A 20,021-nucleotide genomic window follows, 5' to 3' on the forward strand; every position below is an offset into this window, starting at 1 on the left:
GCAGCCCCTCCTGCAGGTCATCTACAGTCTGCTCAGCTACGTGGACCTTTCCGGCGTTCCTGTCAAGCAGTTCAACGTGGAGTTCTGAAGACCATTGAAAAATATGTGCAAGTGAGTCTCTGAACCAGGATGTTTCCAGCGGGTCGTTCCAGAAAGACCGAGCCTTTGTGTGGAGCTCGTGCTTGGCCACGGGGCTCTGCGGGTGCCAGGCCGTGTGTCCGTTCGTGAGTAGATGCAGCACAGTGAGAGCAGCCAGGCTGGTGGCTGACCACACCCTGAGGGGGCTACCGGGGAGGGAGACAGGACCTGGCCTGGTACATCCCTGGGCCTTCCGAGACAGGACCAGGCCCGGTACACGTCTCTGCCTCCTGGACTTCTGGGCCAGATGTTGAAAGCACACTCCTGGCTGGGAGGGGAGGGTCTTGCTTCTGTATAGACTCCTATTTAAAGAAGGCATTCGATTAGCTTGTGTTTATTAAGCCATACATTTTTGTATGGTTAATTTTTCTTTTTTCCGCGTTTTTTAAGCACCAAAAATTTGGAAACTTTTTTTTCCATCCGCCACTTCACCAGTCACATTACTTGCAGAAATGCCTTTAATTGCTAAAAATTGATTTTTCAGGGCTTTTTTTTTTTTTTTTTCCCATGGCGTTTGCTCCAGTAATTGTTGTACCCATGCTAGGCCTTAACACTTTTCTCACTTTACACTTCACAAAGACAGAGGGTCAGTTCACATTCTCTCCGAATCATGTGCCCCAGTTTAAAAAAATAGTCATTGTTTCTAGGTCACCCATCTAGCTGTGGGCCATCCCGCATACTCAGTACCTTCTCTTGGTGGCCTAATTTCATATTCAAACCATAACCTTCCTGGGCAGATTTAACAATGGAGGAAATGTGTTTTATTTTCATGCACTTTTATCTCCAAGCCTAGTTAAAAAGTAACTTTTATCAGCTAGGTTTATTTATGTTCAGTGTTTTTTGTGGGAGAGGTGCCCTGAGTCGGCCTGGGGGGATACAAAGATGGTAAAAAAAGTGAGAGTTCAACAGGAGGAGAAGGAGTTTTGATAAAGCAAGGAGAGGAAGGCGCATTCCAGGATGAGGGAATAGCATGAGGAAAGGCACAGAGGCTAAGAGGCCTTGGCCCTGGTTTGGGGAACTGCAGAGTAGAGCGGGTCGGTGGGGGGAATAACCCCCACCCCCCACCCCCCCCCCAGGCCTGGCCTTAAAGAGCATGGCCTCCACTGTCCACCAGGGGGAGCCCTTGAAGGGAGTTTCAGGCAGGAAGTGGCTTGAGCTGAGGAGTTCTAGAAAGATCACTGTGACTGGAGTGGGTCTGATGGACCCAAGGAGAGGCTGCAAGCAGGGAAACCCAGTTAAGAGGCCATTGAAATTGTCCAGGCAGAGGGGCAGAGAGGATTCAGCTGAGCCAGTGCCGGCAGAAAGGAGAGGGGGGAACATGTATCAAGAGGGAGGGAAAGAGGGGAGTTTAGAGTGGCCTGGGTCAGGACGGGAGCCAGCTAAGGAGCAAGAGAGGAGGCCAGGCATCCAGGAGGCCAATGGAGCAGGGAAGAGCCAGAGAAGAAGGCGGGAGGAAGCCCGGAAGTGAAGGTGGGGGAACCTGGGGAAGGAGCCAGAGGTCAGTAGCGGAAAATGCAGTCGGGTTGTCGGGGGTCGTTGGTTCTTTGTTTTGTTTTGTTTTTCAAGTCGAGGAGATAGATACCTCATGAGCAGAAAGGTACCTTGTTACTTTTAAATGTCTACTTATTTGAATATGGACAAAACCGGCCTTTTTTATTTGCTTGTTTCCCAAATGTAACTTGTTTATATATAAATCATCTTTCTATGTCGTTGGCCATGTTACTTATCGTGGAACGTACTGCACTGCTTGAATCATGGGTTCGTGACTGGTCGTAAGAAGTTTGGGTAGCTCGTGGCCCATTGATCTTTTCAAATGAGATTATTTTTAACCATCAGAGTGTTCACTGGAGGGAGCTCTGAATATCCTGAAGCTGGTGGTGTCTCGATCTGCCAGCCTGGTTTTGCCTTCCTACCAACACAGTGACCTTTCAAAGATGGAAATACACCGAGTGTGGACGAGTGCTTCCAAGGAATTACCTGGGAAAACTCTGGACTTTCACTTTGATATTTCAAGGTATGTTAACCATTTCTGTAAGCTTTCGCATGAATAACGGTGCAGGGGTCAAAATAGTTGCCTGAAGAGGGAGAGGCTTACTTTACGGTTATGTCAAAGGAGAGCTGTCAAGGCCTAGGTTAGGTCACTTTTTTAAGAACACGTTGAGTGTCATAGTCCTGGGGCTCTAATTTGGCAGCTTTTAAAAATAGAAGCTACCTCTGTCATATAAAAATGATTCCCGGAAGTCCCCACGTGCCCAGAAGATTCCGGATCCGGTGTTGCCGCAGCTGTGGCACAGGTGCGACTGCATCGTGAGAGGGCCAAAAAAAAATAGAATCTTCCAAAAAAGATAAGTTTAAAATGGAATGATGTGAAGTATTTAAAACCCATGACCTTCCTCATTCTTTTATCTGAACAGCTGTCCATGTGGCTAACTTATTATCCCGCAACCGCTGGGTTCCCCGACTTGCAGTCAAACCAGCAAATGGGGCTGAGATTTCCAGGAATACAGGAACTGGCCTTTATGGTTGCTCTCGCAAGACACATGGTCTTTTGAAAATAGGTAAAAGTCCAAAATTCTGTATTGAAGAAGAGGGGTGGGGAGTGTGGGGGAAGAACCTCATGAAACTAAGTAGCCTGGAAGAAGAAAAGAGGACAGAAAAGAGTCAGATTATCTGCTGGTCCATGAACGAACTTTGGGAGGCTCGTATTTAACTATATTCATCTAAGATGTAAAAATACACTTGCTTTCCTATCTCTCCTACCCCAGGACCATAATCCCCCCAAAGCAGAAAGTACAGTCTCTCCATTTGCAGCAGGATCTGTACAGTGTCTGGTGCGTGATAGGTGCTTCATAAATATTCCACAACTTCCACAGTACCGCTGAAAGAATTAGTTCGCGAAAGGAATAAACTAGATCTGCTTGCATTCATTAGTAGTAGCCAGATTGGGTCCCCCCCCAACCCCCTGGCCACAGTGTCTCATTGACCTTTCATCATTTCAATACTCAGGTGAGCTGTTTTGTTGCCATTGGGATATTAGCATCTATATGATATAGAGATAGTGAATCAATGTTTTTCAATTTGTACCTTTTTTTTATATTGCAGGGTGAGCAGGGGAAGCTTACTCTTTGACTTAAGTTTATTCTCTTCCAAAAGTACAGAAACCTTTGCAATCACTGCACGCCCGAGAGATCAGCTGCTTCAGAAAATGGCCTTGAGGACAGGGGGACAGGGGGAGAATTAAGCCAGTGTCTGCCATCTCTGAATGGAGGCCTAGGAATGGGTCTCTGTGGACACCCCGCTGGGGCTCAAATTTAGGAGGCCCTGCACCACTGTCCCCCCTCTCCCCAGGCCACCACACTCTAGATTCTCAGGAAGTGAAATTTCTGAAATGTTGCCCGAAAACCTGGCCCTGACCGCATTCAGTTAAATAACTGCAAAGATATAAATAGTTTAAAAAAATTTCTAAGTCATTGGAAGTGTGTCAAGATGGGCCATTACAGATTGGGACAAAGGGAAGAAATTTTGGTCTTCTTATAAGAAATTCTTTCAGGAGTTCCCGTTGTGGCTCAACGGAAACAAACCCAACTAGTATCCATGAGGGCCCGAGTTCGATCTCTAGCCTTGCTCAGTGGGTTAAGGATCCGGCATTGCTGTGAGTGGCGGTGTCAGTCACAGAGGCAGCTCGGGTCCCACATGGCTGTGGCTGTGGCGTAGGCCACCAGCTGTAGCTTGGATTTGACCCTTAGCTGGGAACTTCCATATGCCTCGGGTGCAGCCCTCAAAAGCAAAAAGAAAAAGAAAGAAAGAAAAGAAAAAAGAAATTCTCTCAAGCTAAACATGTAAAAATTGCCAATGGGCTTTCCTGCATGTTTCCCTCTAATTTTTAGTCATTTCTGAAGTGTGTTTAGGAGCAAGCAATTGGATTTATTTTCAGCTGCTAAAGAGGGTGGGAAACCGTTGGAGACGCACCATGGTTGAGACTGCGCAGGCGAACATCAGAAAGATGAGCCTCCTTGTACCACTGAACGCCTCTGATCTAAGTGGTCCTCACATAAGCGGCTCTTGGCGGCTGCTGGGGTCGCGCGATCTGTGTGCCCCGGAGGTGGGAACACGTCGGAGAAACGTGTGCTTTGTGTTCCTGCTCTGCAGACGCCCATCATCGGAAGGCGATACGATGAACTGCAGAGCTCCGCTGGCCGCGACGGGAAGCCCAGGGCCATGGCCGTCACCCGGAGCACGTCCTCCACCTCGTCGGGCTCCAACTCCAACGTCTCGTTCCTGTGAGCTGGAAAAGGCCGCAGTATTCTCAGGTACCGTCCCGAGTTCCAGGGTCGGAAGGCCGCTTGGAGACCTGTTGACCCCCTGGCCGTGTGAGAGGAGACTCCGACCTTCCGCTTTAGACGTGAGCCCTTCAGCGACGAGGTGGTGGCTTTGCTCTTTGAACAGTTCGTGACATTGGGTTGAGATCTGCTGCCTTGTTGCTTCGACTCAGCGGTCCTCCCTCTCGTGAGGCCTGAGCAGTGAAATCTGGTGTCTTTCACACGCTTGAACCCTCTCTGCCGCCCACCCAGATGGGCCCTCTTTCTGCAAATACACCCTTCGCTCTCCCAACCAGTCTTGGACACCAGGGCCGCCCGCCTGGTGACCACTCTGGCTGCTGTCCTGCGAGCCAGCCTCCGGTCTTGGGTCCTGCACGCTGAGCCCTGGGGAGCATTGCTGGCACCAAGGTGTCTCGGTGGCCTGTTATCCCTAGTCACTCTGTGGGTGACCGTATCACAGTGATGATATCACTGGACGTCCTGCCAGGTAAAACCCCTGCATTATTCACGGCTCTTTTGGTGGCTTGTGCCAGACGCCCGTGTAAAACTAGCCTGCGTGGAAAAGGAATGCATCAACTAACTCCTGCAGGGTGGCTTTCGGCAGAGCCGCTGCCAGGGCACAGAATCCCTGGCCCCTCCCTCTCCTCCCTGTTCCCACCTTTGCTTCCCAAGTCTTGGCCCTGCCTTCCTCTCTGCTGACGTCACTGTCATGCAGACTCAGTGGCACCGGCGACCTCTGGCAGCTCCACCTTTACATGGTCTTGGGCTCCGGGGATGTCAGGACAGGGCCCTCGCTCCCCACGTCCACAGCCGTGCCCATCGAAGGAGTCTTGCAGTATGTGTGAGGGGAGGCAAAGCCCATTTGGTGGGAGAAGAGCTGCTCCCAAGATAAAAAGAGGGACCGCGTTCCCCGAAGACAGAAGTGAGTGCCCTGCAGAGATCAACCCGTCCCGTGTGTGCCCCGCAGGACACAGCCTCATGCTCCTCCTGCTGCCGCTGAATAGAGAAGCTGCCCTGCTTTGCTGGGGCTTTGAAAAAAGAAGAAAAACGTACAGCCCATTCCCTGTTCCGTCCTATCGATTCCTTCCCCAAATTGTAAATGCCCTCTAAAACATAAGGACATAGGTTAGTGAATCTCCTGCCATCTTTCAACATCAAGGCCCTCCTGTCCTTGACCTTGAAATGACACTATCCTGAGTGTCCCGTCTGCAATTTAAAAAGAAGGGTGCAGGGACGCGAGTTCCATGAGGAGGGAAAATCTGTGCTTGATAATGGCCTCCCTGTGGTCTCCATGGTGACTTAAATCAGATTAAAAGGGAAAATATCATTTTCAAGAGATTAGGACGCTTGCTCTAAAAGCAGCTCTGAAGCACAGTAACGTCCTTTAGGTCTGGTTACTCATCCTTCTCACCCTCAATTCACCCATCATACTGGGACCTGATGTATCCATGTCATTAGAAAATGGGGTGGTTCGTAGAAGAATCCCCGGGCTTCAGGGACTGGAAAGTCGAGTTTCCGAAGAAAAACAAAAGGAATCGAATCTGTTTGACTCTAGGAAGACCACACTGAGAAAGCTTGACTGTAGCCTACAAAGAGTTGACATTTTTAATTCTGCAGAAAATAAGTTAGCCTCCCTCTTGAGGCAAATAGATTTGTGTTGTGACATAGTAGATTTTATTTAGGTGTAACAGAAAGCCTTACTAATGCTGCAAGCTGTTGCCCACGGGAAGAGCTGGCCCAGGGGAGTGATGAGTGTCTGCCTAAGAGATGAAGGCTTGATTCTCACATCCCCTCCCTTGGGAAAACTTAGGTCAGCCCTTGTCCAGGAGAAACATAACCTGAGCCTCATTTTAAAGTTTCTAGGAGTTTCCACTGTGGCTCAGTGGGTTAAGAACCCATTGTAGTCTCCGTAAGGATGTGTATTCAAACCCTGACCTCTCTCAGTGGGTTAGGGATCTGGCATTGCTGTGGCTATGGTGTAGGCTGGCGGCTGCAGCTCTGATTCCACCTCTAGACTGGGAACCTCCATATGCAACAGGTGTGGCCCTAAAAAGACCAAATCAATAAATAAATATATATTTCTGTGTAATTTTTCTAATAGTCACCTTTTGAAAAAAATAAAACAAAATGGGCAAGAGTCATGTCAATAACATATTTCGGTTAATGTAATATACCTAAAATATTGTTTTTCAACCCAATCAATACTTCATAATTATTGATGAGATATTTTACCTTCTTTTTTCATACCTTCTCTGTGTATTTTCCATCTCCATTCTCACTGGCCCCATTTCAGGTGGGTTAGGCCTGGGTGGCCAGTGGCTGGAGTGTTAGAACAGATTGGATCACAGGACCCCATGATGAAAACCTACCTGTGTGTTTCTTTTCCAGAAGAGGACGAAAGAGAAGTTGGTTCATGTCCTTTCTCTGTGTGGCCAAGAAGTAGGACTAAGCAAAAATCCATCCGTAAGTTCTTTCATGAATCACGCTTATTTTGGCTGCATTATCCTGTTTGTCTTTGGTATGTTTTTGCCTCGGGTCATATAGTTTAGAGGAGCCAACTAGGAAGTATGAGTATGGTATCCACCATCCAGTTCAATCTCTAGATTATTTCTCTCCACACTGATTTTTTTCTTTTCTTTTTTTTTTAAGGTCATGCCTGTGGCATGTGGAAGTTCCCTGTCTAGGAGTCAAATCGGAGCTATAGCCGCTGGTCTATGCCACAGCCACAGCAACACCAGATCTGACCCGCATCTGTGACCTACACCACAACTCACAGCAACGCCAGATCCTTAACCCACTGAGTGGGGCCAGAGATCAAAGCCGCATCTTCATGGATGCTAGTCGGGTTCATTTCCACTGAGCCACAGCGGGAACTCCCACACTGATTTTTAATCTCACTTTGTTCAGGAAGTAAAAGATGTCATTGGCTATTTGCTCTGGTTTGTCTGTAAAGCAAAACTCGGTCATTGGAGTTGCCTTGTAGCACAGCAGGCCGAGCATCCAGAATTGTCACTGCAGTGGCTCATATTGCTGCTGTGGCTTGGGTTCATTCCCAGCCCAAGAACTTCCACATGATGTGGGTGTAGCTAAAATTTCTTTTTAATTTTTAAAAATTAAAAACTCAGTTGTTTTCATTTTTTGCTACCTTGGTTTTTTTTTTAAAGTATGCCCAGACTTCCTTAAAATATGTATATATCACTATCTCCTGCATCACCACATATGATACACGCTGCTTGGGGTATAATTGTACTCTCTGTACACACATCTCTTGCTCCGATATCAATGTTTTACTCTCATGTATGATAAAGGTGAAAATAATGATACACTATCATGGTTTTTTGGGCTATAAACTTCCACTGGGGTTGCAGTTGAAAAAAAAAATGCCATTGGACTTTGGAATAAATGAATAAGTGAAGTATTAGCAGCTCGCTTCTGAAGCTTTTATAAAATTTAGAAAATCCAAATTGTGTGGGTGAGTATATTGTAGCAAAAGCAATTTAAAAAAAATCTCAGCAGTAAAAACTTCACCAGGTATTTTTATTTCATCTGTATCACAGCATCGTTATTCATAACCAAAAAAGAAACTAGCAAAATAAATAACTTCGCCAGCCAAGTGAGGACTAGCACACAATTTCTCTGTAGAGCTACTTTGAAAATTGCAGAATGTATGTACTAAGGCAGCTCACAAGCAGGCGAAGTAGAAGAGACTCATAGATACACGCTAAAGTGCAAATTGCTATTTTCTTATCGCCTGGGAATGTGCCCCAGCCAGCAGTGTGGCCTCCACTGATGTCACCTTCTGAGCGTTATTGATCAGTGGGTTTGCTGCTGCCCCTGTGACCTCCTTGAGGGCAGAGGGACAAGGAGACAGAGGCAGAGGCAGATGGAGCTGCCCAGCCCTCACGGAAAAGGATCAAAAGCCCTTTGCCTCTGCAGCGCAGCACAACCAGCCAGGGCCCTTCTTACAGCTGCGGTGGGCACACTTTCTCCTTTAGATCCACACTGCCTGCTTCTGTGCTGAGGCCTTTCTAGCTAGAAAGGTTTACCCAGACTGTATTACAAATAAGAGAAGCAGCACTAACTGGGACGGGGAGCCCTCAGCTGAGGAAATCTGAATTCTGGTCTCTCATCTCTCCAGGACCATTGGCTGCTCCTCCGTGCTGCTTCCCTCATGTACCCATTTGCAGTCTCTGTACCGCCCGCGAGTCTTGGACTGTTTATGGGGACATAGTGCTATGTCTATTCTTAAACCGAGAGGGGGAAAGGATATGTAAAATCCATTCACTCCTTTTACTTTTGAGAGACATTTGTTATGTTTAAATTCTTACCAGTGACTTGCTTATTTTCAAGAAGGACCAAGACGTTGCCGTGGTTAAACAAAGAATACTCTTCATGTTATTGAACCTCTCCATCAGGCGAGGTTGACTGGCAAAACCTTCACGTTCTTTTGCACTCTTATTTCTACGGAGTTCTGTGAAAATAGCCCAAGTGACAAGAACTTATACCTAGAAGTTAATTGTAAAAGCTAAACATACCAAAATTTCAATAGGAAAAAACTTTTGTTTCTATCAAGAGGACAGGAATTGAAGCAGGAATTATGTGCACTGCCGCTCAGCTCTCTCCTGTCGGTCACATGAACAAGGGCTGTGCGTTTTCAACTTCTATTTCATTTGCCCTAGCAGTTCCTCGTTTATTTCTAGAAGGGCTCAATCCTTGGCTCCTGCACATTCATTTTTCAATAACATAGCTTGGCATCAGTAGTTCTTAGACTATGACATGGTGAGATGTATGTGGTGTGTGTGTCTGTGTGTGAATGTGTGTACTTTCGAACCCCAGTTCGGCAACAGTGGAAAATTTGCTGGACTGCTGTCGTCTGTGAACACACCCTCTGTTGTCTGTGTCTGTCTGTCTGTCTGTCTGTCTCTCTCTCTCTCTCTCTCACTCTCACACACACACACACACACACACACACACAAAGGTAGGATCCAGTCTTCATTAGGAAGCAGCGATTTGACTTGCACATTTTCCCAGTGCCTGAACTTGCGTCTTTGCGATGAGTGTAATCTGGAGGCACCTGTCCAACATAAATAATAGAAGAACATTCATTCTAAAAATACCCGCTTGAGGAATTAGGTGTGTGCTGGAAACAGTGCCGTGAGGCGCCAGTGATGGTTTTGGAAGCGCACACACGACCGCAGGGCGCGCGGCGTCTCAGGCCAGGGCTCTCGCCCCGCAGGTGATTTTCTCGTCGTGCGGGGACCTGGACCTGCTGGAGCACCAGACGAGCCTGGTGTCGTCGGAGGACGGTGCCCGGAGCAGGAGAACATGGATGACACCAACAGCGAGCAGCAGTTCCGGGTCTTCCGAGACTTCGACTTCCTAGACGTGGAGCTGGAGGACGGAGAGGTAGGGCAGGGGCGCGGGCAGAACCGTCCACCTGGCCTTTTCCTTACTTACAAAACTGGTTTACCTGCTCCGTAACACGTTCTTTCATTGGAAAGCTGCCCACTTTATTCTGAATCAACTTATTCAAAGGGAGGGCAGCTCAACTTGAGCCAAAGTCACCACACCCTTCCCGTCTGAGCCCAGGGCCAGAGCTGCCAAGCTCTTCCTACATGGCAAAGGTCTGACTTTGAAGGATCACACAGAGACTCTGTGTGTGTTGTGTCCAAAGGTGAACTTGAAAGAAAAAAAAAAAATTTCAAGGTCTGAGCCTGTTCACCAGGGCCTGGGTGAGACATAGTAAGCATTTCAGTTTTCAAGTGAAATTGCCCTGATGTGATAACTTCAAGGCTTGCCTGCTCAGCAGGTGACCAGAGCCGGAGGGCCACAGCATCTTTGTGCTGATGGATGCAATCCCTGGAACCTGACTGAACATCCAGGAGCCCTTGGCTCTGCTTCTGGTTGGGAGCTACCATTCCCAACACCTGGAGCAGCTGAATTCACGTCTCAACAGGCAAATGCAGATCCATGTATTTGAATGATCATCGTGGTAATAAGAGGCTTTCAGTTATGAGTCATGTTTTTGAAAAGTGAGATCGGAAGGAGGAGCATCATTTCAGGAGCTTGGGGGGCAGGTGCCAGCTGAGAGGCAGTCTTCTGCCTCCTGGGATGGACACTGAGCTCCCTGAAGTGAGACTGGCGTCTGGTGAAAAAACGCCGGGTACCCAGCCTGGCACGTGGTACTGCCCCACGTACCTGAGCTCAATTTAACTAAGCACCCTCTACTTTCTAGACAAAGAAAGGGCTTTCTGCTAGTCATTCAGTTAACACGGAGGCCCAAATGCAAAGCCGATCACATCCAGTGGCTGGTAGGCACCTCCGAACTTAACTATAACCTCACGGGAAATGATGCTTCAGGGAGCCGCTTACCTTCCCTAAAAGGATGTGATTGCTGACCTGTTCACTTGTGTCCAGGTGAGCCATCCACTTAGACCGACTGCCCTGGCCGTCTCTGACCACCAGGGAAAGTCCTGTCTTCGGAATGGAGGCTCTTTTCTTTACCAGTCCCTTCCCTGGAAAACCAGTTTATCAGACCCAGTTCTTAAAAGAGTATAAAGACACTGACCGCAAGGCATCTTTAAAATGTGTCAGCTTTTCACCTTGAATTGTTTTCAAACCAGTAAAAAGGACTGCAGAGTTTCTGTTAACCATAATTAGTGATGAAGGAGTCGGCCAATAAATGTGAGAATTGTCTAAAAATGTCTAATGCAAAATACCCCTGTTTTGAATACTTTTGCAATGAGCCATAGGTAGGTGGACTGTCAGAAGATTAGCTTCCTGTTTTGAGCCCTTGACCTAATCTTTGCTCTTCGACTAGACTGCAGCCTTGGGGACCTACTCCCCTCTGAAGTTAAACTAGGGAGAGGAAAATCGATGAAACAAGAGAGGCATCATGTTTTGGTCTCAGCCAAAGAAAAATGGATGATGAGAGGGGCCCTAGCAAGAATCATGTAGAGGAATCAGACACAATTTCAGAACAGCTAACAAATTTAATTTCTATCAAAATAAAGTAAGGAAAACCTTAGATGCCCATCACTGGAAAATAAATATTATACTCATGTTTTCCAGGGATGATAAAATGATGAGTCACTTTGCCTTCCTTCTAGCATTCTCCCTATTGTCCCAGCCAACAAGAACTAAAAAATCATAGTTATTGGAGTTCCTGCTGTGGTACAAGGGGATCGGTGGCATCTCTGGAGCACCAGGAGGCAGGTTCGGTCCCCGGCCCAGCACAGTGGGTTAAAGGATCCAGTACTGGAGTTCCCATCATGGCTCAGTGGTGAACGAATCCAACTAGGAACCATGAGGTTGCAGGTTCCATCCCTGGCCTCGCTCAGTGGGTTAAAGATCCGGCACTGCCATGAGCTGTGGTGTAGGCCGCAGACACAGCTCTGATCTTGTGTTGCTGTGACTCTGGCGTAGGCCAGCGGCTACAGCTCCAATTCAGCCCCTAGCCTGGGAACCTCTATATGCCATGGGTATGGCCCTAAAAAAGACAAGGAAAAAAAAAAAAAAGATCCATCATTGCCACAGCTGCAGCATCTGTCGCAACCATGGCTCAGATCTGATCCCTGGCCTGGGAACTCCATATGCTGCAAGGCAGCCAAAAAAGAAAAGAAGAAAAAAAACATAGTGATTATTTTATCTTGTATGATTAAGATTTATAAGAAACTCAGGAGTGTGAAAGTATATATTTTATCCACATAAAAAAGTCCATTTGAGAAGTGTTTTGTGACTTCTCAGTAAGGTTATATATAATAAGGAATTCTGGTGTGCTTATAGGGCAGTAGAGTGAAAATGCTGGTGTTTTGGAGTCAGGCAGGTCCAACTCTGACTTTCGAATCTGCCACTGGCCCAGCCTAAGCACGGATGCAGCTTCTCTTGGCTTCCTCATCTACAGTGTGGGGGTCATTCAGTAGCACCCCCCACCCGCCTGTAGAATTGACCTGAGGATCAGGGAAGATGACCTATGGACTTCCTTTGTGTCACACCTGGTTAAGGATCCGGCAGTGTCACCACAGTGGCCCAGGTCGCTCCTGTGGCTCAGGTTCAGTCCCTGGCCCAGTAACTTCCACGTGCCATGGGTGAGGCCAAAAAAAAAAGGGAAGAAGCAAAGAAGGAAAGGAAAGATGACTTATGTAAAGCTTTTAGCATAGTTTCAGGCACATAGTAGGCATTCTGAATGTCTGTTCCTTTGTACCGACATTGGTGAATAATTTCACTATATCCTCATCTGATAAAGGAAAGCATATTTGGCTCGTAGATCAAAACACAGGAAGGAAGGGAGAAAGACAAGGTTTTGTCATGTCTGTTCCTTTTCATTAAATAGTGTCAGAATTAATTGACTCAGACCTTTACCGGTTTGCCTGTGGACATCTCGGAATCGTCCGGAGCTGCTGTGTCTTTGCTATTAATTGCACATCAGCAGTGAGACAGATCCTGATGACAGACACTTGCAGGTTTGTGGCAGGATCCGGTGATGCCACCTTTTTTCCCAGCTGATGACCCTCATGAGTCTTTGCATGGCCTTTCACGATTTTCTCACAAAGAAAAATTTAGGCATTCCAAAAAAAAAAAAAAAAAAAGTGTGGAGGAGACAGAGGTGGCACTGAGGTGGAAAGCTCTTTATAGAAGTTATATTTCTGATTTGTCACCCAGCTACCTCACCCATTACTAAGAGGTTCAGAGTTTCTGGTGTTCAAGACTGATTTTTCTCTTTGGGGTTTATGTATCTTTGCCTTTTTTAAACTTGCATCTACTAAATAGACTATGTATTGTTCGCACTGTGAGTTGCTGTTGTTAAAACTAAGACAAATGCACTTGAGTATCTGTCGTATAATAATTTTAAATAGACCTCTTATTTGTTTTTCTATCCATTCAATCTGCTACCCAGGAACTTCAGGTAAGATGATGCTATTTTTACTTCAGATACGCTAGTAGATGTTTTGCGTCATTGCAGATTTATAACAAAATAATTGCTTCTTTCCTCCTTTCTAGAGTATGTATGCCTATTTGCATATTTACACTGAGGAGTGTGTGATAAAAGAAGTATTTTTTTTTTTTTGGTTGTGCTAGAAGGAAAATATTTTCTAAAATATATATACAAGATAATTTAAAAATCTTTATATGTCTAGTTCTGGAAGTTGCATGATTATATTTCTTGAGAGAAAGTGAGTTTTTAGACATGATCCCTGGAAATCTTGTAATTTCTGATTTGGTGACTGCAAAGCTGGATTGATTTTGTTGTTAAATTCTTTTATTGAAAGTGAAATCAAGGAGTTCCCATTGTGGCTCCATGATAAAAAGCCTGACTAGTGTCCATGAGGATACAGGTTCAATCCCCAGCCTTGCTCAGCGGGTTAAGGATCTGGTATTGCCTTGAGCTGGGGTGTAGGTCACAGACGAGGCTTGGATCTGGTGTTGCTGTGGCTGTGGTGTAAGCCGGCGGCTGCAGCTCTGATTCGACCCCTAGCCTGGGAACTTCCATATGCTGAGGGCGCAGCCCTAAAAAGAAAAAAAAAAAAAAGTAAAAATCGACAAGCTGCAGCTAGCAATGTACCACATTCAGTTCCTTTTATTTTCTAGGAATTAGGCGCTGTCTTTGTGTGGTGAGTAAAGTCTCACCCAAATGAGGACCCTTATGCAATAAAAGAGGGTCTGGTAATAATGACACCCAGACACCAGGCATAAGCTGGGCTTATCCTGCTCACACTGAACTTGGATCACCCTGTATCAGTGTCGTATGAACTTACTCTGAGTAGATACATTGGGGGAACATATTATGACCACAGTCCATCCATGTTCCTTTAACAATTATTTTGGGAAGTTCCAATATGAAGAAAAAATTATTTCAAAAATGTTATTTCCAACAGTTCTAGAATATTCAGTTATGAATACTTTCTCATCTCAGTAGAAATCCTGGGTGGTTCTTTAAGCTTGGTAGCTGACATATGCAAACTGTCCATCAGGAGTAGTTAGCTGTCTTTGAAATTTTCTCACACAGAGAAAATCTGACTTAGTGAAACACTGCTTTGGTTTTTGACCTTGTATATAACATAAAATGCAAATCTGACATTGGGTATGAGGAGAGGGGTGGCTACCTCAGCAGGGGTATTCCTGTGCCACGAGAAGGCCTGGTTGACTTTTAAATACCACGGACCTTGGCTTGACGTAGGCTAGGCTGCGGCACTGTTGCACCTCAACCCCTCAGCCACCACCAGGGAAGCAGTTTCGACACCTTTGCCCTTGATGAAGTTATGGCATCCTCTGGCAAGGTACCCAAATACTATTCCTGCAAGAAGAGCTTCTCTGACTCCCAGCTCCCTGATTGACTCAGGTCTTACCTGAGCTGCAGTCACATCAACAGCAAGAGCAGTTGATGCCCAGGGCCCCATTCTCTGGCCCCAGACAGCTCTGTTTCTCTGCAAGCTCAATGCAGCCCAGGTTCAGTGTGGGAGACTTCCAGCATTACTGCCGGGATAGTTACACCAACCCATCCATTGATGTGGTACGAGAGCATCAGTTTTGTGAGTCTATGTGTTACAGTTGTTTGTTTCTCCCAGTAATTTTCAGATTCTTCTTTTTTCTCTATATCGTGTTCTCCTTTTCTTTACTCTATTTCTTCACATGCTGTGATTTCTTTTTTCTTCTCAGAACTCTTGCCTCTTCCAGAATTTTTTTTTACTGCTATTTTAAAATACCAGCAAAACAATCAGCCTTTCCTACCAGGAAAGAAATCATTTGGTGGTAATTTATCACAGCAGTTATAGGTAAAAGGTAGAGATACAGCTACAAATTATGGAAACTATATTCTGAGTCTTCCTCTTATAATCAAATGGTCTAAAGAACAATTATAAGTATAAATGGGATAAATAATGATAATGTCCATATCATATCCAGAATTTGTTCAGGATTCTTACCTGTTGCCTTCCACCATAAATAGCCAAAACAGACTTTGGAAAAGCTAAGCATCTATTATATGAGAGATCTGTGTGAATGACAAAGTTTGTTTCAGAAGGAGCCAGAAAAAAATAGACCCCTAAAACATGAGGAAAATTCATAGATTTCATGTTCATTAATATTAATTAATCTCTCACTGAAATTATATTATTATGCTATTTACTGAGATCTCATCAAAAAGCCATTTCAGTGAACCATCAGAGTTTCAAAGGGATAGGATTCTGCACTAGACTTTATTCATATCACCAGTTTGCTTTACTTTTCACGGTGAGAAAAACAAAACCCAGATTCATTTTTAGAAAAGGAAATGGCACGCTCATCACATGCGTATTTAATATCTGACGGTTTGCAGAGAAAATCCGAGATATATCTAACGTCTTTCTCGAGCACTGCCATTGCCATAACTTAGTCCAGTTTCCAGAACACACGTGAAATTCAGCCATCATCCTCGGTACCGGGTCAGTCCATTCAGGTCCAGGGAAGGAACTCTTTTTCTCCGTGGGGACAATTATTTGACGATGAGCCTAAAGCAAACCTTAAGCCTTGCTGCTCTGGCCTCTGCATAGTGCATGATTGTCCGACTGTGCCCAGCTGCTGGCCGATGCCCTTTAACTCTGCATTTGATTCTGTGAAAACCGCCGCGGCAGAAACAGGCTGCACTGTTTACCTAATGCGCTTCTAATTAATAGCCGGAGGGTACGGAATGTGCCACCAGCATAGCTCCTACTTTGTCACCTTCCGAAAACAGTCCTCAGTGGGGGCGGGGTCTGGGGAGGAAAACACCTCTTTGGAAGTGGTTTTAATAGGAACAGTCCCTTTCTGACAGATTTCTGTCGTAACACGGATCATTTCTAGAGTATCCCAAAATCACCTTGTAAAAAAAAACCCCAAAACCAAAAACCAACATGTCACCTGCTCTGCCAAAGAAGAGCGGAGAATCGCGTCTGCCTCTGGTTTAATAGGCACTTAGGTGAAACTAGTATGCATTTTAGTACTTTTCCCATCCTGTCAGCAAAATGTTTGGGGCCCCCCGGCCGTGAGGGCTTGAGCGTTTGTAGGGAAGACCTTTCTTGCTGCGCAGGGACTGAGTGTGCAAAGGTGTGCGTGCAGGGAGCGTGTGGCCTCCAAAGGCAGCGGATGGTGTCATTTCAGGGCGAGAGCATGGACAATTTCAACTGGGGAGTACGCAGGCGGTCTCTGGATAGTCTGGACAAGTGTGATATGCAGCTTCTGGAGGAGCGCCAGCTCTCAGGAAGTTCTCCCAGCCTCAATAAAATGAACCAGGAAGATTCCGACGAGTCCTCGGAAGAGGAGGACCTCACGGCCAGCCAGATCCTGGAGCAGTCTGACCTCGTAAGTAGGAACTCCCCCCCCCCCCCGCCTCGGGAGACCCCTCTCTGGCAGTGCTGGGGGTGCCATTTCCAGCGGCAGCTCAGGAAACCGGCCCTGAAACTCTGAAATGTCAGGTGGTGTCTCACGGATGCCAACGGGCCTTTTCTCTGCAGGTTGCAAATGCAAACAAAGCCTGGGGTTTTCCTAAGCCCCGCCTGACAGCACCTCTGCTCAGGCCCAGATTCTCCCCAGAAAAACTTTTGATGAGGCTGGAATCCTCTTTTCAAAACATTTCTCAGACCTCTGAAGTTGCAGGAGACAAGAGAGACCTTCTGATGGGGTTATCTAGACATGGGGGTGTTTGCGTGTTTTCGAGGGATTGCCAGCGGCTGTGTGTAAGTGCTCAGGACCGTGAAGTGTGTGTGTCAAACCGTGAGTCCCACCAACAACCAGCTTGTACAGTGGTTTGGCCTCTTAGGTAAAGAATAGTTGGAGCTTTGGAAGAACCGGAGTGTCACACTCTTGTATCTCCTTTGCTTTCTCAACAGATCATGAATCTCTCCCCGTCTGAGGAGACGAATCCCGTGGACTCGCTCACCGCAGCCTGTGACATGACCCCTGCCGACTCTCATTCCTTTAACACCAGAATGGCCAGCTTTGATGCTTCTCTGCCCGAGATGAACAATCTGCAGATTTCTGAGGGTTCAAAGGTGAAGAGATTTGGGCACTCATCCATTGCCGTTTTCATTTAAAAAGGAAAGGGGGGGGACCTCCAATTTTGCGAGCCTCCTTCGTGGATTTTAAGTGGAGAGATTGATTGTCTTTATCTTTTTCTCCCATTTTAAAATAATTGAGCTTGTGTCCCTCCTCCTGGGTTTTGAAAATTAACTTTACTCTGACAGACTTGAGCAACCGTCTTCTTGTTGGTTGCAAGAGATGTGATAGGAGGTCCTTTGGAAAGGAAACATTTTGCATTTTCCAGAGAGCACCGACACTGCTGATTAATGGCAAAATGAATGGGTGTATGTCTGAGATCGCGGAGACTGGGAAACTGCTGTTCTTTGTCATGACTTGTAGAAAACAAGATGCTAAGTGAGGTGTGGGTGGATGCATGTATTGGGGAAAATTTTTTCCTATGTAGGAACCAGTGATACAATCTGTACATTGATTCTGTTCTCGCCTTTTGGCGGACTCTCAGAATTTTCAACATCAGTCCCAGTATTAAGCTCAAAACAGCCCTAACCAGGCTCTCTGAGGAGACGTGTAAGGAATGGATAAAAGGTCAGCTTTTATTTAAAAAAAAAAAAATCTAAAAATGTTTATTTCATTTCAAATTTATTTATTTTATGAAAGTTTCCATAAAAGATCTTGCTCATTAAACTGTCAACCCCCATGCTGCGTTCTCTTATGTCCCCACATATATGGAATTTAGTATAGAATTACTAAATTCCCACTAGCATAGAATTTTATTTTCCTATATTAGAAATACCAAAATAACCAAGTGCTTTTAGGATAAAGTTTTCTCTCTCCTGAGTTTGGTTATGGTGGTGTAAGTTTTTAAAAAATTGAAAAAGATTATTAAAGTATATTCTCTCTAAGGCTTCTACTAGAAAAATATACTCCTGGCTATTCTGTATTCTTTTACAGTGTACAGCCTACAGTGTAGCATGTCTGAGATCTAGCAAAATCTATATCCTTTAAACCAAGGGCAACCAACCAAACTGCAATCACCTAAAAACCTTGAAACAAAAACGAATTATTTCTAAGAATTCCTCTTAGCAAAAGGACTGTGACCAGGATCCTTAGAATTAGTAGAGTCCTCTTTTAGCCAAAAAAGGGGGGGGGGGCAGAAAGGAAACTTGTCTGAGATGAAAATGCCAGAATCTTAATATCAAGAATTTAAATTTCATGGAAAAAAAACATCACAAACTCAATGTGAAGTTATCAGCAGTTGATATTTCTCGGTCTTGGAATAGTCATTTTGTCAAATTTTCTCTCTTGAATGCTAAGTTATATAGATTTCTCATACAAAGCATCGTCTAAGGAGTCCTATTTTCCTGGACTCACAGAAATCATTTATTCAATCAGTGAATTCTATCAAGAAAAGGTTGACTCTAATTTCTAACAAGCTATCTCTTTTTCATTTGAGCTGGGTTTCTGCAGTGTTTGATGTATATGTGATATTAGAAGGCAAAAATAAAAGGTATCTTTATAAGCACTCAGCCCACCACCAATAGATTAAGTTTATATACAGTAATAACCCAGCCCAGTCACCAGTCTCGCTGGCGCCACTCTAGGTTTGTAAAGCAGGAAGAAGCAGATATGGGTAAGCCTCTGAAATGCTGTATTTATGAGCAATTCCTTCACAGACAGGAGAGATCCTATTTCCCTAACATACCTGTAAACATTTCTCATTTCCCTATTAAAATCCAAGATTCAAAATACCAAATGGGCAGCCAAATGCCAACCCACGATAAGGCTCTCGTTCATACAGATGTCTATGGTTTTGTTTTAAGAAAATAACTCACTGAAGCACATCCGTGGGAGTTCTCCTCTCCTCTTCTGCTCTGTGATCTGGTTGCCTTCCTTCCTCTCCTAAAGAACAGTCAGTTCTCCAGTGATTTCCCTTGGCCCAGGTTCAAGTCCAGCCTCTTTTTCCACTTTGCTTGCTATGTCTCTTTCCTGCCCCTCAGTGACCCCAGCTCCGCCTGCCCTAGAGCCCTCTCATCTCTCTGCTCATTCTACAGTTTATAGAAACAGCAGAGAAGCCTCTCCTATCTGTTATCTTCAAAGCATAGTCCCCACAGTGAAGCATGTGTGTATATGGATCTCAGAGGCTCAGCCGCGTGGCAAGGTCTGTCCATGTTGCAGGCTTCGTGAGTAACTGTGGCTCCCTCCTGCACACTGCAGATACTTCTGGAGCCTCTACTATGCCAAGCACTGCCCACTCTCAATTCCAGTTCCCATAGATCATATATAACATGTTGGACAGTTAAGTCTGGACGTCTTGTTTAGGCGGCTGGGGTGGTTCAGTGGAGATAGTTCTGCATCCAGAGATGGCGACTCTGGTCCCGGCTCTGGCTCTGATTATCTACCTGGTGTTGAGCATGCCCCTTTCCCACATGGAGCATCCCTTTCCTCATCTAGAAAATGTAGAAGTTGGACCAGGGCTCTCTGTGGTCTCTTCCAGGTTTAGCATTTATGCTGCATAAGCGTGGGTCACAAATGGTCATCTACTGAGAACCTTTTTGGGAACTCTCTTGGGAAAGA

At 45.6% G+C, this 20,021-nt stretch overlaps 1 protein-coding gene across 1 annotated transcript in view; it reads left to right on the plus strand.

The window, feature by feature from the left end:
- Window positions 1-139: 139 nt before the first annotated feature.
- Window positions 140-20,021, plus strand: part of LOC102166104 (protein furry homolog) — a gene marked incomplete at its 5' end in the record, with an annotated part of 44,406 nt that continues 24,524 nt past the window's right edge. Inside the window, 8 exons of the mRNA XM_021081813.1 lie at window positions 140-224; window positions 1,975-2,152; window positions 4,288-4,448; window positions 6,846-6,920; window positions 9,694-9,863; window positions 13,354-13,362; window positions 16,572-16,772; window positions 17,300-17,461. Of these exons, the coding sequence (XP_020937472.1) occupies window positions 140-224; window positions 1,975-2,152; window positions 4,288-4,448; window positions 6,846-6,920; window positions 9,694-9,863; window positions 13,354-13,362; window positions 16,572-16,772; window positions 17,300-17,461 (1,041 nt within the window). The remainder of the gene's footprint in view (window positions 225-1,974; window positions 2,153-4,287; window positions 4,449-6,845; window positions 6,921-9,693; window positions 9,864-13,353; window positions 13,363-16,571; window positions 16,773-17,299; window positions 17,462-20,021) is intronic.

The sequence above is a fragment of the Sus scrofa genome, unplaced genomic scaffold (assembly GCF_000003025.6).
Source record: "Sus scrofa isolate TJ Tabasco breed Duroc unplaced genomic scaffold, Sscrofa11.1 Contig238, whole genome shotgun sequence".
NCBI classification, from domain to species: domain Eukaryota; kingdom Metazoa; phylum Chordata; class Mammalia; order Artiodactyla; family Suidae; genus Sus; species Sus scrofa.